Source organism: Neofelis nebulosa, chromosome 1 (assembly GCF_028018385.1).
Source record: "Neofelis nebulosa isolate mNeoNeb1 chromosome 1, mNeoNeb1.pri, whole genome shotgun sequence".
In the NCBI taxonomy this organism is placed as follows: domain Eukaryota; kingdom Metazoa; phylum Chordata; class Mammalia; order Carnivora; family Felidae; genus Neofelis; species Neofelis nebulosa.
In genome coordinates, this window is record NC_080782.1 from 173,663,838 (window position 1) to 173,689,436 (window position 25,599).

General features: G+C 41.4%; 1 protein-coding gene across 21 annotated transcripts in view; it reads left to right on the forward strand.

Moving 5' to 3' along the window:
- DOCK9 (dedicator of cytokinesis 9) overlaps nucleotides 1–25,599 on the forward strand; it is a 290,615-nt gene that overhangs the window by 220,717 nt on the left and 44,299 nt on the right. For 11 of the 21 annotated variants that reach the window (XM_058743962.1, XM_058744064.1, XM_058744043.1 and 8 more), the window contains exons 33-38: nucleotides 644–764; nucleotides 6,494–6,627; nucleotides 8,666–8,780; nucleotides 14,157–14,223; nucleotides 16,092–16,139; nucleotides 18,952–19,088. In XM_058743962.1, the coding sequence (XP_058599945.1) occupies nucleotides 644–764; nucleotides 6,494–6,627; nucleotides 8,666–8,780; nucleotides 14,157–14,223; nucleotides 16,092–16,139; nucleotides 18,952–19,088 (622 nt within the window). Of the gene's footprint in view, nucleotides 1–643; nucleotides 765–6,493; nucleotides 6,628–8,665; nucleotides 8,781–14,156; nucleotides 14,224–16,091; nucleotides 16,140–18,951; nucleotides 19,089–19,599; nucleotides 19,644–25,599 lie in introns of all 21 variants that reach the window. The other 10 variants (XM_058744023.1, XM_058744100.1, XM_058743986.1 and 7 more) reach the window with 2 other exon arrangements.

Below are 25,599 nucleotides of genomic sequence, written 5' to 3' on the forward strand. Positions count from 1 at the left end.
TAGTTCCAAAGGGCACTGTCCTTAAATAAAATGCCCCGCACTAATCTTACGCTGTATGTACAACATTGTATTCACACGTGCATCCTCTGAACCTGTCTGCTTTTCTGATCTGGATAAGTCACTCAGGGTATAATGCTATCTCTCTGTACTGCTTCAATCCTGAGAAAATCAGTAAAATCCCTTTTATCACATGACTTCAAAATTAACATAATTCATCCACTGACTGGGAGTTCACACGAAGCTGCAAGCTTGCAGAGCTTTCCAGTGCTGCTCATTTGGGAGGATTTCCCATGTTCCAGTTAGAAGGGGCATGTGAGGCTTTTTTCCCTGAGGAAGTAACATTCCACAACAATCTAAAGAAATGCTGGGCATCGGAGGTCTGGAAAGGGAACGTGCTAGACATTTTGGGGAAACAAATAGTGACTTTATGGGCCGAGGCTGCGCTGTCCCCAGTTTCGTGCCTGGTCTGCTGCCTCTGCCAACCTCCTCCCTCCGCTGCACGCGGTGCACCTGCTTCTCCCACGCAGCGTGTCCGTCTCAGCCACGTGTCCCCTGCTGGCATGTGCCTTCACACTTCCAAGAACAGCCAACAACTCTTCTAACGTCGTCTTCAACTATTTCTTTTCCCTCTCCCCTTGGGCAGACTGTGAAGGAGGAATCGCTTCCGCTGCCAGCTGCGAACCCGCTGGTGACTCCTCAGAAGCCTGGGATCGCTCTGGACAACAGCCTGCACAAGGACCTGTTCGGCGCCATCTCTGGCATCGGTAACGTTTCGTGCTCTGTTTGCTTCTCCCTGGTCTCATTCTGAAAGTGCCTTCATCCTGCAGTGTGGGAGCCACTCCGACTTTCAAATTAGAACCTTAAAGTCTGAGTTTCTCCCTTGAATGTTCTTCTTCTGGTTTTAATATTTAATGAATAAAACCCTCAACTCTACACTGAAATACAGACCCTCCAAATTCTCCTGCACTGCAAATTCAGTATACTTAATCACATATCTGTGCTGTTTGCTTTTTGTTTTTGTTAATGCTTAAGTTATCATTTAAAACTTTCAGGGGCACCTGGGTGGCTCAGTCAGTTAAGGATCTGACTTTTGGTATTTGGCTCAGGTCATGATCTCCTGGTTTTGTGGGCTCAAGCCCCGTATGGGGCTCTGTTCTGGCAGCACTGGAGCCTGCTTGGGATTTTCTCTTTCTCTTTCTCTCTGCTGCCTACCGCCCCCCCCCCCCCCACCCCTCACCCCAACTCCCACTGTCTCTGTCTCAAAAAAAACCCCAAAAAACAAAAACTTAAAACTTTCAAATTGGATTATGTTTCTAGAAAAGGAGGATCTTTGCAGATTTTGGGGGGGTGGTGGTGCTGTGGGTAGGATATATTTGTGGTGATAGTGATTTTGATGAACTATGATAGAATAATTACGGAGGAGATAGTGGTCTCTGGTGAGAATGCAGTTCTAAAATCAGTTTTCTAAAATCGTTTCTAGAAGATTATTTTCTCTCTGACATATTGTAAGAGCCATTCCCATGGAGAAGAAAGCAGCTGGGATAGATCGAGATTCAAACTGAGTAGTTCTGTGTAAGAAAATACCTGAGAAATGTACTTATTTTTTTTATTTATTCACTGTATACGTTGTTTTCTTTTTTATATATAGGTTTTTTTTATTTTATTATTTTTTTTATAATTTACATCCAAATTAGCATATAGTGCAACAGTGATTTCAGGAGTAGATTCCTTCGTGCCCCTTACCCATTCAGCCCATCCCCCCTCCCACAACCCCTCCAGTAATCCTCAGTTTGTTCTCCATATATATAAGTCTCTTATGTTTTGTCCCCCTCCCTGTTTTTATATTATTTTTGCTTCCCCTCCCTTATGTTCTTCTGTTTTGTCCCTGAGAAATGTACTTATTAAAACTCTGACTAACTGAGCACCTGCACCAGCCCCTTCCTAAAGATAATGTTACGAAACATAGATGTGTCTTCGTACCATTGTCACGGATAATCACTTTATTCCGTCTTCATTTCTCTCTTTCACTATGCTTTGAATAAATACAGCATCCTGCCGTGACCAGTGCTGGGAACACCCAGGAATGGAATTAACTCACAGGACAGAATAAAGGGCAGTCCTCTCAGCAAATTAATTTTCAGGAGTGTAGTTCATTCTAAATTTATGTCTTTACCTTTTGTGTTGATCTTTAAAAAAAAAAAAAAGTTTATTTATTTATTTTGAGAGAGGGAGAGAAGGGGAGGGGCAGAGAGAGAGGGAGAGAGAGAATCCGAGCAGGCCCGGTGCTGTCAGCGCAGAGCCCGACTCGGGGCTCAATCCCATGAACCTCGAGATCATGACCTGAGCTGAAATCAAGAGTCATTCAACTGACTGAGCCACCCAGGCACCCTTGTGTTTGATGTGAAGATGCTGTTTCATGTAGATGATGAAACTGAGCAGAACATAAAGTCAGAAACCCCACACCATGCCCAGATTTATCCTACAGTACCCAACCCTTAATCTTATTTATGCTTATGTATATATTTTTAATTTTTTTAATGTTTATTTTATTTTTGAGAGAGAGACACAGAGAGCGAGCAGGCGAGGGGCAGAGAGAGAGAGGGAGACACAGAATCTGAAGCAGGCTCCAGGCTCTGAGCTGTCAGCACAGAGTCCAACGTGGGGCTCGAACTCACAAAGTGTAAGATCATGACCTGAGCTGACGTCAGGCGTTTAACCGACTGAGCCACGCAGGTGCCCTATATTTTTCATAGTTATAGTTGTCTCATTAGGTGTCATAAAGATTAAATGAGTTAATTCATGCAGAATGCTCAGAATAGAGACTGGCATGTGATGTTTGCACTTGCCTCTCTCCTGGGGCCTTCACTCTGTCTTCTTTGCCCTGTTCTGCCCACACACCCAGCCACTGCTTCAGGAGCGGGAAAGGGTCTTTCCTGGGAAGATTTGGTCTGCAAGAGTTCACAGCACTGGCTTTAAAGTCACACAGAGGCGGTTTTGAATCCATACTCTGTCATGTACTAATTGCCCTGGGCACTGTGTCTCTCCTCTTCACCATCAGTGTCCACATCAACAGAGTCGCGGCGAGGGGTGGGAAGCTCATAGATGTGCACAGTGCTCGGCATGGTGACACTCGGTGTTGTCATCTGCCTGCATTATAACAAACACATTTCTTCAGTGTCATGCACGCTTTGGGATATACTCTCAGTAGCCAGTTTCAGGACTCTCGGGGCCCAGGAATGTGTTGAAATCTTACCTCCTTGACCAGTACTCTGTAGGATTCAAGACTTTATGGAAATGACCAAACTCGAATGAAGTGACGCTTTGACTCTGCATTTATTCTCCAATTCCGCATTCACCTTGTTAGGGTGTGGGATGCCTTGAGAATGTAAAAATGAGCCATTGGGTATCATTAGCAAGACTCAAATGGCATTAATGACCTTCAGTTGCTCTGTGTTCATGATGAAGTTGTGAAAAGTATTTGAGACTAATTTAATCCCTTTCTCTTTCTTAAATTTAAAGATCTGAATCCACTTTTCGTAGCAATTCACCATAACAGACTTACTTATACTCAAGCTTCATGTCTATTACCCCCATCTTTAAATACTTAAATCTTTGTTCCTTATAGGAATGCCTTCCAAAAAAGCCCCCACCTTTGAACTGAGTTTGCTAATTGTTTTCTGGTAGCTTGAGCAACTCTTCTTTTATTCTTCAAGGAGTTTCCAGTTAACTTTAGTCCTAGTACCTATCCTTTGAGAGCAGACTTTCTCCTTACATCTCTATTTAGTAGAAATCCTTGAGAAAGCACCTTCCGCAGTTGTTTTTAAATGCCTTTGGAATGTGGTGCGTGAAGATTTCTAGAACAGATTCATTGCCTGGATGAAAACTGCTCTGAGATTACATTTGCTTTAAATGGTACACATTCTCTGGGTGCCTGGGTGGCTCAATCAGTTGAGCATCTGACTTGATTTTGGCTCAGGTCACGATCTCATGGTTGTGCGATCAAGTCCCTTGTCAGATTCTGCACTGGGCGTGGAGTCTGCTTGAGATTCTGTCTCTCCCTTTGCCCCTCCCCCACTTGCACACTCTCTAAAAAAATTAAAATTTTAAAAATAAAATAAAAGACACGCCTCTTAGACTCAGGGTTTCTTTTTCCATCTACTCAGTGTTTTGCACTGGGCTGTCTGTACAAAGAAGACAGAGGTGAATTAAACTTCTTTCCATTTCACTTACATGTTGTTTAAGATTTTTAAAGGTTATGCACTGGACTGAGATATTAAACACACACACATGCACACACACACACACACACACACACGCACACACACACACAATGGGAACATAGTTCTACTAAGCATGCTGATTTTGATTTATTGCATTTCCATCTGTTTGCCTTAGATTAGGACTCCGTTTCTGGAACTGATCCTAAAACTCTGGGAATTTAGAGTCTAATTTTGCTTTACTGAGGACCTCTTTCTCATGATCATTATGTTCTACATTAAATATGAAGCCTGGTTATATTAGGAGGACTATAATTAAAATTCAGTCATAATGTGTGTTTTATCTCTAAGTATAGAAAAAGGCTCTAAATTTTTCATAGATTTTTGCCTTTTCCCCATGACAGTCAATCACACAGCTTCTGCTCTGGGATGGGGCAGCGGGGGGCCAATGGTTTACATATTCCAGCCATCACTTGCATGTTCCAATTCCCCTGGCTCTTTTCTTAATTTTAATATGATGAGTCAGTTTCAGGGATGGCCCTAGTGTCAGGTGAAGGGCCCGATTAACTTAGAAGCAGCTCATTCCGGCAGCTCATTTGCATCTGGAAATCTGAAAACCCCGGCCTGTTCCTAGCGTGTTAGGGAATGGCATCTTCAGCCTGGGTGTGGGAGGCTGTGCTCGCTCATGCAGTGTGCACAACCAGCCAGGCCGTTTGGGTTCAGCACGAATGTGGAAGTTTGACAGTTGTTTTAAATTATGTGAGTGAGGTACTTAAATCTTATCTAAGCAGGAAGTCCATCCATTACTTTTAAAAATTCCATAGTAATGAGGTGTAGGGGCTGATTTCTGCCTTCAAATGCTATTTTTTCACGGATGTCACAAATTTTACTTCTAAGTTAAATGTCATTTCTGCTCGTAACTGTTGCAGAGATTCCCAACCATTCTCAGTTTGCAGCATGCTTACCGTCACAGTGAGTTTTCTGTGGAGTCCCCAGGCCAGAATGAAACACCCAGCAGTTCTGTTGATAAGGTGCTTACAGCCAAAAAAAACCTAAAAAGGTTTTTTTTTTTTTTAATGTTTATTTATTTATTTTGAGAGAGAACATGAGCCGGGAGGGGCAGAGTAAGGGAAAGAGCGAGAGTCCCAAACAGGCTCCACACTGTCAGCACCGAGTCCTGTGCAGGACTCGATCTCACAAACTGTGAGATCATGATGTAAGCCAAAACCAAGAGTCAGATGCTTAACTGACTGAGCCACTCAGGTGCCCCAAAATAACCTAATAAGTTCCCATATCTGAACAACTTAGTAGGCATTTGAAAAGTACATAAATTTAAGGGAAAATTATTTTAATTTTAATAACCACACCACAGCCATGACCAATGGGATGTGTATGCCTGGTGGGCACTGGCCAGCTTCTCAGCTGGAGTCAGACTGCTCACCACCATCTTCACGTTCCTGGTCCACAGTGATTTTTCGCCCAGTACTTGCTTTTAATCACAGCAGCCGCCACATACCTAGCTTCACAAAGACACGACATCATCGAAAGGAATGTAGCATGATCTAACATGGAAACTACAGTTTAGCAGATGTCATGTATCACTGTGTTTTTCTTGAAAATGTAAAATGTCCCCAGACACCCCTCTGGGTTTCTTAGGTCACCTTAGCACCCAGTTTGAATACTGTGGTTTTATTGAATTGGTTTAGTTTTTTGATTTGATAGTTGCAGGTGGATTTGCCTTTTTAGTATGTATATTTTTTGAGCCTTTATCTCATTCTGAAACCGCGTATGCTCCTTTAGCCTGAAGAAATCAGAGGTGGCTTCTCACAAGCCATGGAACTGATGGTTCCGTCTGAGCGTTTCAGATGATGGTCTGGTTCTTTCTTTATTTTTTTTAAATTTTTTTGAATGTTTATTTATTTTTGAGACAGAGAGAGAGACACAGCATAAGCAGGGAAGGGGTAGAGAGAGAGGGAGACACAGAATGTGAAGCAGGCTCCAGACTCCTAGCTGTCAGCACAGAGCCCAATGCAGGGCTCGAACTCACGAACCGTGAGATCATGACCTGAGCCAAAGTCGGACGCTTAACCGACTGAGCCACCCAGGCGCCCCGTGGTCTGGTCCTTTAAAGGTGAGGTAGTTGAATGCAGTGCTTGAGCCAGCTTCCTAACAGAAGAAACAAGGGCCATAAAAGCAATTTCCCTTAAAGTTCAGCACTTACCTTTATTTTGTTCTGTCTCACCATATCTTTGGTCTTGGCTTAAATTTCCCTTTAGCTTCTCCATATACGACGTCAACTCCAAACATCAATAGTGTGAGAAATGCTGATTCGAGAGGATCCCTCATAAGCACAGATTCGGGGAACAGCCTTCCAGAAAGGAATAGTGAGAAAAGCAATTCCCTGGATAAGGTAATTTCTTGTCATTTAACTTAAATATTTCTTAAAACTAATGGATTTAGCACAAAGTAAACCTTGCTTCGTGTTCTAGTGTTCAATAAGTGTGACTTTTTTTTTTTTTAATAAGTCAGTTAACCTGGAGTAGATGATCAGAGTATTATCTAAGGATGGAGCCCATTTCCTGAAACCCCAATTCCTGTTTCCAGGAGTTCAGATGAGGGCAGTGTTTATAGTGGAGGACCTTGAGCAAATAGTTTTGGCAGGTTGGACAGGTAGGGAGATCAAAATGCCACTCATTTAAAATGCCCATGGCCTGTGAGAGAATACCATTTATACACAGTTTTCCATACAAATGAGTATTGAGTCCAAAGCCAGCTCCAGAAAAGTTAATTCATCATATAGGTGATTCAGGGGTAAGGCTTTATTGAAAACCGTCTCACACTGGTACCCCCAACATAACGCATCCTCCTCGTATTTAACTTTTTTTTCTTGAAATAACAAGGGTCAAGCTATTTGGAACTTTGTGGGAATGAATAAAGCTTGACTTTAAACCCGGGACAATGGTAGATTGGTTTTGCCTTCGCCACCGTTTTCCTGAGTTATTTCAAGTTCTAGGCAAGCGCACCACTAAACAGGTGAACCGCTTAGGGATGTACTTCTAGCTCTCAGGCACGTGGAAAATCAGGGTTGTAACCATACCTCCACTTCTGTGGCTGGCATCGACACGATTATCCTCCAGTGCCATTCTGTAGAGACGCCAGCATTTCAGTGTGCGTCATGACATACTGACCTTCTCCCTTGACCATGACTTGCCTTCACGTGTAGAGTGAGAAGCCGCTCAGGAGGCATTCCGCTTGCATCATACGCAGTGCTGGAGAGGAGGAAGAGAGCTGCCAGTCAGCCAGGAAAAACCGGGTCACTGTGGATTTTTCCCTCCTAACGATTCCACCTTTGCCAGAGAAAACTCTGCATGCCGCTCCTTCCCTCCCACTGCAAGAAGTCCTGGGTTCTCCTTGTGGCCCTGGCGAAGTGGGTGGGCGAGACGATGCACCCGCACGACACTTTTGCCACTAACTGCACCTGTGTTTCTTCCTATAATAGAAATACTCACACGTGTGTGGTTAGTTAAGCCCATTTATCGTTATTTTTTTTCAATTGCCCCCCAATGCCTTGAATGAAAGATATTTTTAATTGATCTTTCTGCTTTGGTATTTGGCAAAAAAAAAAAAATAATAAAATCCTGATTTCGATTGGAAATGTTAACTTTGAAGATTTTAAAATCTCCTGTGTTTTTATCAGGAGATGAGATTCTTGTTCTTTTTTTTTTTTTTTTTTTTTTTTTTAACGTGAACCTGCTGTCTAGTGGCAAAACTGCTCTCACCCTGTGCCCTGTGTGTTCGGAAGTTTGCGGTGTTGGGCTAAGCTGGTGAGGGGATGATCTCATCAATTTAGGGTCTTTGGCCACACTCTGCTGAGCTGTCCCTATTTGGCCCTATTGGCTACCTGCCTATCGCTTTTCCCCAAGGGTGCCCCACGTTGTCAGCTGAATGCCAGTGACTCAGCACCAGGCTTTCGTGGCTGGTACACAGGAGCAGGATAGATTTTATTTGCTCTTTCAGCCACTGGCGTTCTCCTGAGGATATGGTTCCCAACCATATCCTGCAGTGTCTTCTGAAGCATCATTTCTGTGTCTGATCCTAGCACGCATACTTTCTGCATGAGGTTGTGCTTGGCATTTCAGAACTAAGCTGGTAGCCACAACTATAGTTACCCAATTTGAAAAGTCCGCGCCTTCTGGCTTGTCTCTTAGGAAAGTATGTGAAAGGAGACGAGTCAGAGCTCCTATGCACCAGCACCTGTGTGTGTATTTGGTGAAGGTGTGCCTGTAGTTTGTTGACAAAGGAGTTATACCTTCCGATTTGTGTGATTTGACTCAGTTCTAAGAGTCTTTCTCTTTCAAGGGAGAAAAATGAACCTAGTTTTGTTTTCCCTGTAATAAAGGATAAAAAAATCACCTGTCCTTCCTTTTTTTTTTTTTTTTTTTTTTTAGCACCAGCAAGGTGGCGCTTTGGGAAATTCTGTGGTTCGCTGTGACAAACTTGACCAGTCTGAGATTAAGAGCCTGCTGATGTGTTTCCTCTACATCTTAAAAAGCATGTCTGATGGTAGGTTAAAAGAAGGATGTCAGTTTTACTTTCTTCGTGTAGTATTTAGTTTAATTTTTAAAACTTGTAATCGCTTGAAAGGATATAAGGATTTAAAAGGCTTTTCTTCCATGTTTGAAATACATGTTAATTTACGAAATGTAGTAGAAATAAAAGTCTTAATTTGGAAAAAGATTTTTACTAATTGTTCTAGAAAATGAGTTCTAAAATGTGCATGGTCCATTTAAAAATATTTTTTATTAAACTCAGACGTACCATCTTAAATTAAATGAGACAGAAGCAGATAAATGAGGTAGCTTTTGATTTTTTTTTTTTTTTAATTTTATTTGTCCAAACAAACGTACTGGCAACTTGCATAACTTTCTAGTCAGGCTCTTGAATTGGAATATGTAGTATTGAGGCATCTAAGCATCAACTCCATTTAGAGAGTGTGTGACATTCCTGGCTTTAACTGGAAGTGAGATGTGAGTTTTTCGTTTTCTAGTGGAAATAGTAGTATCATAGTAGATTAAGTTTTTTTTTAAGTTTAGTTATTTATTTTTGGAGAGAGCACACGTGTGCATGGGTCAAGGAAGGGCAGGGAGATGGAGAGAGAGAGAATCCTAAGAAGGCTCTGTGCTGTCAGTGGGCTTGAATTCATGAACTGTGAGATCAAGACCTGGGCTCAAATCAAGAGTCAAGGGGCACCTGGGTGGCTCAGTCAGTTAAGCATCTGACTTCAGCTCCGGTCATGATCTCACAGTTTTTGAGTTCAACCTGACAGTTCAGAGCCTGGAGGCTGTGTCTCCCTCTCCTCCTGACTGAGCTGCCCAGCCACCCCAGTAGGTTAAGTTTCTGAAGGCTTTGACAACCATATTTTTTTAATAGAATAAAGTTTTAAATATCTGTGATAGACATTTCAACTCTGGTTTTGTCATACAAGCAATCACATGAAATCATGTCATGGTACAAGGTCACTTTTCTTAACTTGTTCAAAAATCTTATCCTACTTTCCCTACAACATATCAGAAAGTTTACTGTGAAGCATATTGAGTGAGCAAAGTCTTTTGAAAACAAAACGTTGAAGGCATCTCGTGCTGCCTGTGTGTGGTGGCAGTAGGTATGGGCGTTAAACACCCAGGGGAAGACATTTCTGCCTAAAAAATCGTATTACTTTGGGGCGCCTGGGTGGCTCGGTCGGTTAAGTGGCCGACTTCGGCTCAGGTCATGATCTCGCGGTCCGTGGGTTTGAGCCCCGCGTCGGGCTCTGTGCTGACAGCACAGAGCCTGGAGCCTGTTTCAGATTCTGTGTCTCCCTCTCTCTGACCCTCCCCTGTTCATGCTCTGTCTCTCCCTGTCTCAAAAATAAATAAAACGTTAAAAAAATTAAAAAAAAAATAGTATTACTTTTATATCAAGCTTCCATTTCCATAGCATTAACAGCCTGACCTTAGTACTCAGATGTTAGGAACAGCATACTGTCCTTAAAGTGCTTCAGGACTGGTCTGTTTTATTTTTCCATCACCTTTATTTTAAAATAGCTTTAAATAAACAACAGACAAGATTTTCCTTGAGTGATGACCAAATAGCAAAGCACTGGGCACTTACTCTGATATTTGAGCTATAAAATTGAAATTCTTCCCTTAATATCAAAAGTCCTGAACTTTACATCATGGTGGTGAGTGAATCTTATTAGCCAGCCTTGTAATTCTGTTTTTTCCTTTGCTGAAAATTTTCTTTAAAACATTTCAAGTTTCAAATAATAAATATGATATATAACCAGAACGGAACTACTTTTTAAAACTAGAGTATCCAAAATTTTGCATCCAAGTGAAAGTTTTCCTTTAAAGTCAGCACTTTGGAAGGCCTTTTGCATACTTGAAAAATGCAACCGTCTCTTCAAAAACAGTTTTAGAGCATCTTTTCTAAAAAATTACCTTCAACTTATCAATTTCTTTCCTTTTATAATTTGAATGTTTGTGTGTGTCCTGTTTAAAAAATCCTCATCTACCCTCAGAGTATGAAGATATTCTTCTACATTTTCTTTAACAGTGGTATTTTATTTAAACTTTCACATTGAAATCTTAACGTCTACCTGGACTTGATTCTTGTGTATGGTATGGGGTGGGGAAGAAATTGCCTTTGGAGTATTCTGCCAGACAGACAACCACAGTCAACTGTGTAACTCTATAGCTACTCTTTTCCTTATTCCACATTCAAGGAGCACCTTCTATATGTTGGCCCCTTCCCTCCTTCATAGAGGTTAGTTGTCCTCCCCCCTTTCCTTGGCCAGTAGCCTCAGCCTCAGCCTCAGCCAATAGCCAAAAGGAAAGGCGGCTTGGTGCCTCTTGGCTAGCCAGCCGGTTTTGTCTGATATGTGCTGGGGTTACCAAAGATGTCTGCAGGTTGACCCTGAGAGCCACCCTCCCCCTCCTCCCATGTTCACTTGGCTCTTGGTTCTCACCACATGAGGGTGGTCAACCTCAAGTAACCAGAATCTGTCCCTCTGGAATCTAAACTCAGAATCCCTGAACCAACCTACTCATTTTACTTGTCTAGTAGACTAAACATGGCTTTTTTAAAAATTAATTTTATTTATTTAAGTGATCTCTGTATCCAGCATGGTGCTTGAACTCAAGCCTCTGAGATCAAGAGTCACATACTCCTTCGACTGAGCCAGCCCAGGCACCCCTTAACGTGGCTTTTAAAATTAGGTGTACTTGGGGCACCTGGATGGCTCAGTTGCTTGAGCGTTCAACTCTTGATTTTGGCTTAGGTCACGATCTCATGGTTTGTGGGATCAAGCCCTAGGTCAGACTACAGACAACGTGAAGCCAGCTTGGGATTCTCTGCCCCTCCCCTGCTTGCACCCTCTGTCTCGTTCTCAAAATAGATAAATAAACATTTTTAAAAAACCATGAAAATCAGGTATACTTGATTTAAATCCCCATCCCACCATGATTCTTCAAGTTGGTAATTGGGAGAATTACTTGACTTCTCTAAGCCTTCATTAGCTTATCTATAAATTGGAATTCTTCCTCTGGCCATGGTGAGAATTCAGATGTGATAGGTATGCAATCATGAGACCACCCAGGAGAGAGCCGCAAGAGAACAGAGTCGCGATATATATATATATATATATATATATATATATATATATATATATATATATATCTCCCATGGCTTCCCCTGCCTGTCACCATTCTAGACAAGTGTGTAGTAAAAAGTCTGCGGCCATGCACCTTCAGGAGCCATCAGCATCTCTGCAGACATGCTCTCGCTCACCTCAGGACCCAAGACTCACTGGCTTTTTTTCCTGAGAGAAATCTCTTCACCAATTTCCCAACCGAGACAAAATATAAGAAGCAAAAGTGTTTGGGGCTCCTGGGTGGCTTAGTCGGTTAAGTTTCTGACTTTGACTCAGATCTTGATCTCACAGTTTGTGAGTTCAGGTGCCATGTCAGGCTCTCTGCTGTCCACACAGAGCCCAGAGCCTGCTCCAGATCCTTTGATCCCCTCCTCTTTCTCTCCCCTTCCCCCACTCATGTTCTTGCACTCTCTCTCTCAAAAATAAACAGTAAAAAAAAGAATGCAAACGTGTTTAACTATCCAGTGATAACACTCTTTGTGCAATGCTAAAAAGCTAAGGGTCATACACAGAGAATGCTTCCTATAAATATATTTATAGGATTTGCCTTCACTAAAAATATGCCAGGTCATCTTGATGCAGAGCAGGTATGAGTGTGACTTCTTAATTGAGAGGATACTGAATCATCATGCTGAGAAACAGGAAATTGCATACATTGCATGTTTGGAAAACTATTTGGCAATATCTGTCAAAATTTTAAATGCACATAACATTTGACATGGCTGTTTCACTTCTAGAATATTTGTCCTATGGATGTAGTTGGACAAGTATGCAAACATCCATGTAAAAGGATGTTCTTCAAACCATAATATAAGGTGGCAAAAGATTAGGGAGAAAAAAACAAGTAAATATCTATCAGTAAGAGACTGGCTAACTCAATCACAGTGCTTTCATGGAGAGGAATATGATGCAACTTGGAAAAGATTGGAATTGATCTAGACTATGTTGTTGAATTAAAACCCAAAGGAGAAACAGTGTGTGCAGCATGTATGCCTCCATTTCTGCATGTATGTGCTAGGAAGAGGGTACTGAAGTACATACAAGAATTTTCAACAGATTCCTTACTAGAGAGAGATTGTGTAGTAAGCAAAGAGAGAGCCTAACTTGAGATTATATGCCTACTTGTATTCTTTGAAATTTCTGGTCCATTTAAGAGCACATTATATATAACTTAAATGTGTACTATAGAGGAAACTGGGTGGCTGAGTCGTTTGAACATCCAACTCTTGATTTTAGCTCAGGTCGTGATCCCAGCGTTGTGGGATCAAGCCCTGTGTCAGGCTCAGTGTGGAGCCTGGTTAAAACTTTCTCTCTCTCTCTGCCCCTCTCCCTCACTCGTGCTCTCTCTCTCAAATGAAAAAAAAAGGGATGTGAGGGTTATCTGGCTGTGACATCTGTCACCCCATTGATCGCCAGGATTGATTTGGCCAATCTGGCTGGCTAGGTGGGTGTCCCCTTCCTCCCTCCCTGCTCCATGTGTGTCCCTCCCAAAGCTGTGCGCTTGGTCAAAGAGGATGACCCTCCCTGACAGAGGAGGACCATTCTTGGGTCAAAGGTATATGATAGCTGTGCTTCCCTGCTGGAACCTCCAGACAAGCTCTCAAGGTCTATTTGTGGGAGAATGTAGGAGAGTCCAGCTTCCAAGACTCCAGACACATCCAAATGAGGTGCTGCACATGGCAGTCAACCTTTGGGGGGGGAAAAAAAAAATATATATATATATATATATATATACACACACACACACACACACACACACACACACACACGTGTGTGTGTGTGTGTGTGTGTGTGTGTGTGTACTATATGGTGCTGAGTGATGCAGGATGAGGTTAAAATTCAGTTATTTTTTTAAAGTTTTTATTTATTTATTTTGAGAGAGACTGATAGCACAAGTGGGGGCAGGGCAGAGAGAGAGGGTGAGAAAGAATCCCAAGCAGGTTCCACACTGTCAGCACAGAGCCCAGTGCGGGAATCGAACTCAGGAAACCGTGAGATCATGACCTGAGCTGAAACCAAGAGTCAGACACTTAACCGACTGAGGCACCCAGGTGCTCCCACATGTAGCTTCTTTAAATTGAATGTGCATGTTGTATATGTTACCAGTATAGATGGGTCACTGTGGTTTGTTCTTTGATTAGCTGTAAAAGCAGGAGGGTTTGGGGGTTTATGCTCCAAAATCTTTCCACCATCCCCTAATGCATGTAATACACATCGTGATTCTGACCAAATTAATGTTTATCTTCTAGATGCTTTGTTTACGTATTGGAACAAGGCTTCAACATCTGAACTTATGGATTTTTTTACAATATCTGAGTGAGTAGTTTTGTTTTGCTCATTGATTTTTTTTTAATCTTTATTTTTCCTGGCTGATTAAGAGGTGTGAGCAATACGATGTAGTTGAACCTGGAATGCTGTGTACTCACACTTAGTTTTGAGCTCTTTCTCCTGGACCCGACCCCAGCACTTGCTCTCAGGAGCACATGACTCAGTGGGCAGTGACCAAACCTGAATTATTAGAGATATTGTTGTTACAGATGAGAGCTAACTGTGTGTATAAGCCATTTTAATAAGATAGCACAATTTATTAGCCGAATTGGGTGGATGCTACATTTCTAAATTGAATCTAATTTAGCTCAAGCAGTTGTGAAAATTGAGACAGAAAAATAACTATGATTTTGAAATATAAGTGAAATCTCACATTTTATCTATATTATCTCATTTTATCTCTTTAATTTACATTTCTGATGTCCTTTAAACTCTACTTTAAAAAACACAGATTCACAGTCCCTTGTCCAAATGATTTTCCAAATCCAGAATTTATTAGATTTTTAGAAAATGTACATATACAGCATATTCTGTAACACCCCAGCGGGGTCTCAGACAGCACCCCACAATTAAACACATTATTGCTTCTGCAGTAAAAAAACTGTTTCTGCAGTACAATGATTGTTCACAATAATGGGGTAAGTTATAACTATAAGTAGCTTTAGATCTTTTTAGTTGGGGTCATGATTTTGCTACAAATGTATTTGCATAAACTCAGGTGTTCATGTGTTTATTTGCATAAACCTATGGTGTTCAGAACTTTGTGCATTTTGGATTGTGGCCTTGGTTCATAGTCTCGTGATTGTTCTCTCTGCTGAGTTAAAGGTGGGAGAGACAGATGGGATTCAGCACCAGAAGAACTTACTGGACATTATTGTGGCTGCTTGTTATTAAATACATGATTTTTAAAACTGTCAGTGTTGTGGATATACTACAACAAACCAAAAAACTGGATACTGGGTGTCTGTAAGGGACTAGTCCATTTACAAAAGCCAAAAGAGGGAGCTCCTTACTCAGAGGACAAATACGCAGTTTAGAAGAGTGCACCAGTGTCTAGGTTTTCCATCCTGATTTCTTTTTTTTTTTTTTTAATTTTTTTCAATGTTTATTTATTTTTGAGAGAGACAGATACAGAGACAGAGCATGAGCGGGGGAGGGGCAGAGAGAGAGGGAGACACAGAATCCGAAGCAGGCTCCAGGCTCCAAGCTGTCAGCACATAGCCTGATGTAGGGCATGAACCCATGAAGTGAGAGATCATGACCTGAGCCGAAGTCAGACGCTTAAGTGACTGAGCCCCCCCAGGCGCCCCTCCGTTGTGATTTCTATGGCAAACTGCCTGAGTCAGTGTTCAGACCCTGAGTCTGTGGACAGCCCTGTTGGTCCCAGACTCTCTGTGGCTCTGACCATGCAGCACAGTACCGACAGCAGCAAAACAAGGGTAGGTTAGTAACCGTCTCTGGGTGAGAGGGACCTTCCTGAGAATTTCTGAGCCCCAGAAGCAAGACGCTAGTGGTAGGTGTAAGAGTTTAGTAAATGTTCTTGTTGATAGGTTTTTTTTTTTAATTTTTTTTTTTAGATGTTTTTATTTATTTTTGAAGGAGAGACAGAGCATGAGCTGGGGAGGAGCAGAGAGAGAGAGGGAGACATAGAATTTGAAGCAGGCTCCAGGCTCTAAGCTGTCAGCACAGAGCCCGATGCGGGGCTCGAACTCACGAGCTGTGAGATCATGACCTGAGCTGAAGTCAGACGCTTAACTGACTGAGCCACCCAGGCGCCCCTGATGGGTTTAACTAAAACAACGTATTGACGACAGTTATTTTCCCGTTTTCCTAATAATCTTTCATCCCGTCTGCAGAGTCTGCTTGCACCAGTTCCAGTACATGGGGAAGCGATACATAGCCAGGTACTGTGGGGGTTTGGTCTGAACTGTGTATCATTCTCCGTGTCACTTGGATCTGAATGTGTGGGAATCATCATCTGTGATGATTGGCAGTTGGAATTCTCATAAACAGCCATGATGTCTTTGGATTGCTGCCATCAAATCTGGTAGCATCTTCCGCCTACATTCCCACACTCCTTCTGTCTCATTTTGCCTCATGCACATCTCTTGGAAGGATTTCCCTTCATGGCCTGCTGCTGCTCTCGTACACTTCCTTCCAAGTTCTACCCCCCACCCCCGCCATGTTCTCTTCCTTCCATGTCCCCTTTCTCTTCTCCCAGCCCCTCCTGGTGTGTCTCCTTGCTCTTTTCTTCTTCTTCAGCGGTGTCCCTTTCCCTGTTTGACTTTCAAAAGGTCATTTTTTACCATTCCTTCTCCCGACTACAAAGATGTTAATTTCTCATATAACCACTCCCTTTTTTAAAAATTTTATTAAATGCTTATTCTTTATTTTTGAGAGAGAGAGAGACAGACAGAGTGCAAGCAGGGGAGGGGCAGAGAGAGAGGGAGACACAGAATCGGAAGCAGGCTCTAGGCTCCGAGCTGTCAGCACAGAGCCCGACGCGGGGCTCGAACTCATGAACCACGAGATAATGACCTAAACCGAAGTCAGACACTTACGTGACTGAGCCACCCAGGTGCGCCCCGCCTTTTTTTCTTAATGAAAGAGTGTTTTCAGTCCATCTCAGATTTGTTTGGACTTCCACAAAAACCATCTCTAAAATTTTTTTCTCCAACTAAGCTGACCATGCTCTACTTTTGTCCGGCCGGGGCTCTTTGCTGAGTATCATACATCCTCATTGCCCTGCCCCACACCATACTCTCAGATCCATCCTGAACTCGAGGAGAGCTGGAAACTCTGCTCAGGGACAGCCACGCAGGTCCTTCTTGGAAGCATTTCCTCAGAGCACATCTTGTCATTACCAAGTTCTTACTCCCGCCCTATACCCACTCTCCATGTGTCTGTGTTTGTTTTTGTCTGTGTTGCGTATTCCGTGATAAAAGTATCCTATTTTTCTATTGTTACTGTTTTTAGCAGCTTATTTAAAGTAAACATATTTACATTGTAAGAAAAACTTTAAAATTTAGTAGTAATTGAGGGTTTTTTCTCTTATCTATGATTCTGTTTTACAGCAATGAAATGGGAAAGAGATTTTTAAGAACTGTTTGAATGTGAAGATTTTACTTTTTATGTTAACATTGTTCTTTTCTTGGGATATTTTAGAAATTTCCAGAATTATGTTTTATGTTCATTGAAAGGTTGTGTTTTTTTTTTTTAAAGAAAACTTAGCATATTTTATTCTTTTATCCTATTAATATTTTTTATTTTTAACTGAAATGCAGTGGCACTTACAAGTTCTCTAATTTTAGCTGTTATTTTTTATCGTAACAGTAATTTTTACATTTGCACTTTTGAGTACCAAAAGCAAGTATATACAAGGTGACCTTATACAGTAATGCCTCCCACCTTGATTTTATTCGCTTTGACTTTGTCCTGTGAAAATGGGCAGACACATATATTGCTGGCACTGTGCCCAGCAAGCTTCACAGCCTCCTTGAAGTAACTGTCACCTACATCACAAGATGGCATTTGGAGAGTGTTGTGCAAAATAGGATGAAATGCCACAGAACTGAACATGGTGAATGTGGGAAGCCGAAGATTTCTGTCCCAACAAAATATTTTAGAATTTGGTTTTGTGTAACTGTTAACTTGTAATGGCTGTAAATTTAATTAAGAAAAAAAAAAAAAAAAGGTCTTCTGACTTTATAAGCACCCTGTATATATTTGCATATAGAAGTATGCTTCCTCGGATTATCCTAAAACCAGATGGGCATAGGAAGGCAGGAGTGGAAGGTAGTGTTACTTGTTACGTGCCCTGTGGCGAGCTGTGTGCCCTGCCGTATGGAAAATTTTGCCGTGGTCTCTGCTACACGTGAAAAAGGTCCTGAGCAGTAGTGTAAACGCTCTCGGTGTCTGCTCTCCGTGGCAGTCCGGTCTGATGACTACTGTGCCTTCTCATCACGTCAGTCTGAAATCACCCAGCAGCATGTTGCCCGATGATGCTCCGTGCATGCCCTGTCCTACTCCACACAATAACACAGGGAGGGAGACCGTTGGCTACGGGATGGGCGACAGGTGTCATTCCAGCACGGGTCTCATTTTTCATCTGCTCTGGTGATGGTACACAGTAGGAAGTTTTAGCTGTTTGATTGCTAACCCAGATCACTTTTCTATTTTCTTTACTTGACTGCTGACAAGTTTAACAAAGTGTGTGGCTCTTCTCCTTCCTGCCTGGGTAAGAATAAAGGTGTTAAAACCGCCTCATATAATCCTTCTCATTGCATGTTTGTTCTCTGCTTCTTCCAATGCATTATTTTCATTAAAGATTTTTTTTTTTTTTGCTCTTTAATAACCTATTTAACCCGAAAAGGTTCGTGGTGTTTGGCAGTTGTCAGAACGCTAATCTTTAGCACCACCTCAGACAGATGCTCAAATTTTTTAAAAGCAGCATCTCTAAAGTACTTTCTAGAACTGGAAAGTTCCTTGCTTCAGCTTGGTTTTTGCTTCTTTGTCGTCAGGTGCTTTGCTGTGAACCCTTTTAGAGCTGAGGCCTGTGTGTGCGTCTCTGGCTCCTCTGGCCCCAGAAGGCTGCGCTGCACGTGGCTGGCGTGTGGCCGTCCCTTGTGCTGTGTCCTGGCCTCACTAACCCTCCTCGTCCTGCTGCAGTGTAACAAGTCTAACTTTTGCTTCTATCCCATTTCACTCATGTTGCAGGAACCAGGAGGGGTTGGGACCCATAGTTCATGATCGAAAGTCTCAGACATTGCCTGTTTCCCGTAACAGAACAGGAATGATGCATGCCAGATTGCAGCAGCTGGGCAGCCTGGATAACTCTCTCACTTTTAACCACAGTAAGTCCCATGACATGCCATCGTAACAGCCAGCCATCTCATGTGACACCTCAGAGGGGAGAGCCCCAGGCCGCACTGCGCCACATCACCAACCTGACTTTTCTTCCAGCTCAGAGCAAGTGGGATGAAGAGTTCATGGCGAAATCCCCTTCTTTGGAGGAGAGTGACATAATGCGGAACGTGGTCAGCTACGGCATTAGACCTGAAAGTGTCCCATCCCCTCCGTTCAGTATTTTTTAACGTAAAATTTGGCAGGTTTGACAGCCAAACATTCTCTTGCTGTTTTTAACTTAATACTTGCATTTTCCCTCTGGAAGTCCTGAGGGCATCTGGAACAGGTCCCTTTCACTCTTCTGAGCCCATGCATGTAACTGATCACGTGTCCACATTCTGACATTCCAGCTTTGAATGTATGTTAATCCTTAAACTGCTGTGAAAACATAAAGCCCATGAATCAATTTGTGAGGGTGTGGAAAAGCCAATAACAAAGTGACTTTTTCTGTGTTTTCAGTGTGAGAAAGATATCAAGTGTGCTTGGAATTTCTGTAGACAATGGTAAGATTTAATCAGGTTGGAGTCTGCTTATGAGGCCGCTTCACTTGCAAACTGAGACCTTTTCGTTCATCTTGCCTTCCTAACTTTGGGGCTTTCTAACTTCACAGTAGAGATTCTACCAAAAAGGGGGAGCATAGTTTTAATTTACTTTTTTCAAATCATCAGAGGGGACATGGCGTCATGTACTAGTTCTAGAAACATGTACATGTTTCATCTTTCTAAGGGTTTCTCAAAGCAGAAAACCTAAAAGAATATCAGCCATGCAGTATTTTAAAAACTAATGGCGATCATTTATAATAAATACCATTTCTGTTAGTGACATGTTCTCTGAATTGTTTCATCTTTTCTCCAGGTATAATGTAGCTAGTTGTTTGATCTAGACGATTACTTGTTCTCATTCCATGTCTTTAATGTAGTTATTAATTAATATCTTCTCATCATTTCTAATCATAGGAATTGCACTCATTATGATCTTCATACCTCTTTCTTAATATAGGCTAAGAGTAAAGACAATATTCTCAATACTTTAAGTTGGTAGTAGTTCAGAGTAAGAAGGCCAAGGAATCGAAATATATAACAGCTGTCCCCTCTTCCACCCCTACGAAGTTAAATGCAATGGGCATAGACTCTCTATAAAATTCTAAGCTTAATATAGATCCATATTATGTTTGCCTGCCACACACTGAATTGGTAGCTTTCAAGAGCTAGTTCTGAGTCCTATACTCAGCTGCAGGACATATGTTAGTAACACATCTAAGGCCACAGCACTTCATTTTTTCACCTCTTGTCTGTTAGGGCTTTTTCTAGCTCTGTAGCCAAGGGGTTGAAACAAACAAAACAAAAAATTTTGTTGTTTTTCGTTTTCATTTCCCATTTAGCAAACAGAAATTAAATTCCCATTGTTCTGCAGAAGTTGCTACACGGCCTTTGTGCAGATTATAACACAGGAACTACCTCGCCATCAGTTGAAATAAATACTTAAACTTTAAAGCACTTTAAAAAATAAATCAACAGACCAAGTCCCCACCTCCAAAGAATCATTCAGGAAACACAGAAAACAAAAGTCAAGTGAATGATCGGCACATGAATAAATAACCTTAATCCACTAAGAACTACGGCAGCTTCTCCCACTGCAAACAGATTTTGCAATGGTGGCTTGAAGTGGAGGGGAGAGACAGCTGGCTGTGTTTTGCAGCCAAGGACCATATTGCTAACGTGGTTGATATCCATCCTCTCTTCCTGCTACCCACGGAGAGCCCGTCCTTCCTGCCTCTCTCCTCTTTGTTCCCATAGTTACTGCTTCAGTCAGTTTTCAGTGACACCATCCTCCATCAGAGCTTCTCCTTCTGCCTTCCCAATAAACAGTGTGTAACTGATTCTTTGAGCCTTCTCCTGTATTCCTACAATTCCTGCTCATCCCAAATTGGTTCTGGTGTCTCACAGTCCTTGCATCTTCTTCAAGAACTCAGTCTTCATTTACATCTCTAAATCTGATGATGTATTTGGGTGGTGTCAGCCTTTCCCTCTGTTAGCTTTTTGAGCTCCAAATTGTCAGTTTGCCCAGAAGCCACAGAGAAGTATGTGCTATATGTATACATGTGTATGTGTGTGAGCATGTATATGTATATATACATACATGATTATTTTCACACCTGTACCTGGGTGTTCTGTGGGAAGTCTGTAAGTATATATGTCTTCCTAAAAAATTCTTCTTTAACAATGAATACAGTACCTTCTGTTGGACCATCCAATATATGACATAGATCCAGTATGTGAGAGATTTGTAGGGTGCCAGGGTCTACAATGAATTTCTTTTAGAAAAGAATAAAAATAGAAAGAGTCCCCCATACACCACCTGCATTTTTTGTTTTGCCTTTTTCTTTGAGTAGGAAAGGCTTTGCCAGGCCTCAGCTTGACCAGCAGGGAGCAGCAGAAGACCACAGGAAATTTAATTCAATGGAGGCCAACTTTCATGCCCCCATTAGCACATCCATGTAGGATGTGGGAAGGGACACCATATGCATTACACATGTCACCGTGGCAGGTTCTTACTCTTGGATTTTGATAGGAAACAATGAAAATTACAAATCCTACTGTGCTCAAAATAGTCTTTAACTATTTCAAAAAAAAAAAAAAACACTCAAAAGATACAGAGAGGTTCATTAACTTTGAGTCATTACCCAGGTACATGAAAAGTAAATGTGTATAACATTAACACATTGACCTTTTTATTGTAAAGTACCTCCATTGTGTGTCAACAGAAGACATTTGTGTCAAATGGTATATTGAGAGTGATAGCTGGATATAGAGTATTTTATATAAGCCAAGCTATGAGAGGGAAGCTAAGTGAAACACGTTTGCAAATAGGTGATACATGTGCAAAACATATAAAATAACACCTTGCATGTACTTTGATGTTATATGTTGCCCTAGGAATATATTAAATCTATTTGTATGAGAATTCATATTTCCCACTGGTATGAGGGGGGGAAAGCCAGCAAGAGGTAGAAACACTTCAAGAAAACCTGTGTTTCATATAATCCAGTATAAGAGAGAGTTCAAGGTCATGGAGTAAGTTGCAGAGAATTAGATTTCAGGTTATTATGCAAAAGCATTTTCTAACTGAACTGCCCATTAGCTAGCGTGGGCACTTGGAGCTGGAGGTGTGAAAACAGAGACTGGATGAAGACCCACTGGGGGTATTGTCCAGGTCACTTAAACATCACAAGAGAAGGTGAGGAGTTGGACGAGTGGGTTTGTAAGACCCCATCTAACTCTGGAATTCTTTGATGTCTATGAAGTACAAGTAAGAAAATGAGTATCAGTGATAAAGTTCCTTGATATAATATTGAATTAATAGGAAAGATACAGAGAATGCATATATCCTCTGAAGTAAAATTAATATTTTTCAAAAGGTTTTAAGCCTGGCAATATATTTTTTAAAATAGGTAAAAATGGACTTGGATGCTTTGAAGGCATACATATACTCAAGATAGTAAATGAAATGTTTGTTTATAAAGCCACTTTTTTTGATTCTGAGACAGGTTCCTTTATTGAGAAATACATTTTTGCACATTTTCTAGCATTTATAATATCAGGGTATATCTTTGAGTTATAACAGACCTATCTTACACCTGTATCTTACCTAGTACATCTAATATGGCAGCCAGTCATTGGTACTTCTTGTAATTGATGGGGTTTCAGAACTCAAAGTCTGGCAAAATGCCTGTTCAAAGTCAGTCATGTTTATGTTTTTAATACCCTTAAAAAGGACTTTAAATTAAAATGTACACATAAACCAAGTGTTTTCCCAGTTTGGGATGTAAATCCCATAACAGGTACTATTTTCAGACAATGCTCAACATTAGGTTGAGGCATTGGTCAGAGAGAGCAGATGGCATAACCATTTCCTTGAGTATAAACTGAGATTTTAGACTCATTCCACAAATCATTTTGAGCATATTTGTTTGTGTGTGTGTGTGTGTGTGTGTGTGAATCAGAGGACAGACAGCAAGATCACGTAAGTTTTGCCTGGGAATATTATTCCTTATTTCTCCTGTTTCCTCTCTGCTCATTTGTGAGGAAAACCTTTTTAGCAGTAAAAATGGGATGGAGATGAACAATAGATGATGTAGGGGTTGGTCCACCTGCTACATTGCAAAAATACATGCAGTTAGTAAATGCTGGAGACCATGAGTTAATAAACCTGGGAGACTGGATCTTCCACATTTGGGGACTTCTTTTTTTTAATTAATCAGTTAATTTATTTTTAAATTTACATCTAAGTTAGCAAACAGTGCAAAATGATTTCAGGAGTAGATTCCAGTGATTCATTCCCTGTGTATAACACCCAGTGCTCCTCCCAAGTGTCTTCTTTAATGCCCCTTACCCATTTAGCCCATCCCCCTACCCACAACCCCTCCAGCAACCCTCAGCTTGTTCTCTGTATTTTAGAGTCTCTTGTGAACATTTGGGGACTTCTTTTAGCAAGAAGATTCCTTGTCATTTAGTAGTATTTACATTTTTCTCATAAAATGTATTGTTTTCTGGATTTCTATTATATGGGCCAGAGGGGAAAAAATTAACAATAAAAACAAGAATTCTGGTTTCATAAAGGCTAAGGGCAGCTGTTGAAAAGAAAGTGCCCCCTATGAGAATACATATCTGACTTCTTCGAGCTCGAATGTCCTCTCATGTTTGGAAAAGGCATGTAGCTGTGTCCCTCCCACCACATCACCTCTGATGTCATGGCAGTGGAGTGGGGGAGACAGTTTACAGATGTGGTCAGCATTATTCAGTCGAGCTGTTCTGGTAACAGTTTATTAAACAGAGCAAGGTTAATTAAGTCTAACATAGCAGATGACATTAGATAGGGGAAGAAATCTCATCCCTGGCCTCTGAGTGTTTAAAAGATTTGGGGATTCTAGAATAAATCCTTTATCATAGAGTGACATCAGAACAAAAAGTGTGTACATAAGAGCAGTCCATGATGTGCATGCCAAAGATGGCACACTGGGAAAGGGAGGAAGTCCTCCTCTCCCTGACCAGCCTGGCTGAAGACAGTCAGTGCCCCAAGCGCTGTCCCCTAGGGAAAATCAGTAGGGTTGGTTAACACAGCACTTCTTGCTTGCTGGGGTCAGAATCCACTTAATCAGCTTCAGTGAGTTGCTGACCAATACCTTAAGAACTTGCTTTTTCTCTTACGATCACTTTTTGGATATGCCAAGTCAGTTCATTTCCTATGGTGACCGCTGACTGAAGCCTTCCCTCGTGCACGGCTTTGTTCCAGGTGTTGAGACAAGCCTTCTCCACCGGAGCATCTCTCAGTAAACTGTCCCTGCATTGTCTACCACTTACATAACCTCTCCATGCTGCCCTTTACTTTTAGGGGCTTTTTAATAACACCAGCTCAGGAATCCTGCTGATTTCTTGTTTCTTTTTTCTTTTTTTAATTTACATCCAAGTTAGTTAGCATATAGTGCAACAATGATTTCAGGAGTAGATTCCTTAATGCCCCTTACCCATTTAGCCCAGCCCCCCTCCCACAACCCTTCCAATAATCCTCTGTTTTGAGATGAGGGCTTAACAAAAAGCAAAATTATAACCAACTGTGGCTTAAAAAGATCATTTCTTTTATTCTTAGATAATTCAGACACAGGCAGACAGACTCCATATGAATCTGACTGTGCCCCTTAAGGAGATCAGATAGACAAGGTCAAGATTCATGGATGGTGTAAGAGTTTAGAGAAATTTGTCATTGTCATGTTTCCATACATGGATACGTAATTATATAAAAACTTAACTAGCATGGCCATCGATTATATGTTTTAAAGACAACACATGGCCCAATTTCAGTCCTGGATTGGTCTAGACCTCTAGCTGAAAGTAAACACAGTGGAAATCCTTGAGCGTGTAGGTGATCGCATCTGCATACACGTAGCCAAGAAGTTACCTAGAAAAAGAAAATGTCAGTTTTGTGCCAAGAAAAAAATTAAAGTAATCACCAAAGCCAGTTCTTGGGACAATTTAACCCAGATCATTACCCATCAGTAGGGGTAAACGGCAGCCCTCAACAAAGGGTCTTTGTGACCTGTGATAATTTTGGTTGATCTAACAAAAGGTGCTGTATTTATTTGTTCCCCTCTTGCCCCATTTTATGATCACTTTAACAATAATTAACAGTCCGTTTTCCTCTTTCATCATCTCTGTGTCTTACCAAACAAACCATGCCAAACGGGGTGATGCCTTGGCTGACCTTATTACCAAAATATATCCATCTTTCTCAGTAACTTGGAAAGTCTGTTTTGTAGTCTTTTAAAAATCATTCTGTAACTCTGACATTTGCTCAAGCGAGAATAACATCGGGCTAGTTACTTTACTTTGTCCTAGTAACAGGTACTATGATATGGTGACCTGGATCAGGAATTTAGGGTACAGTTTCTGGGGTTTTTTTCCC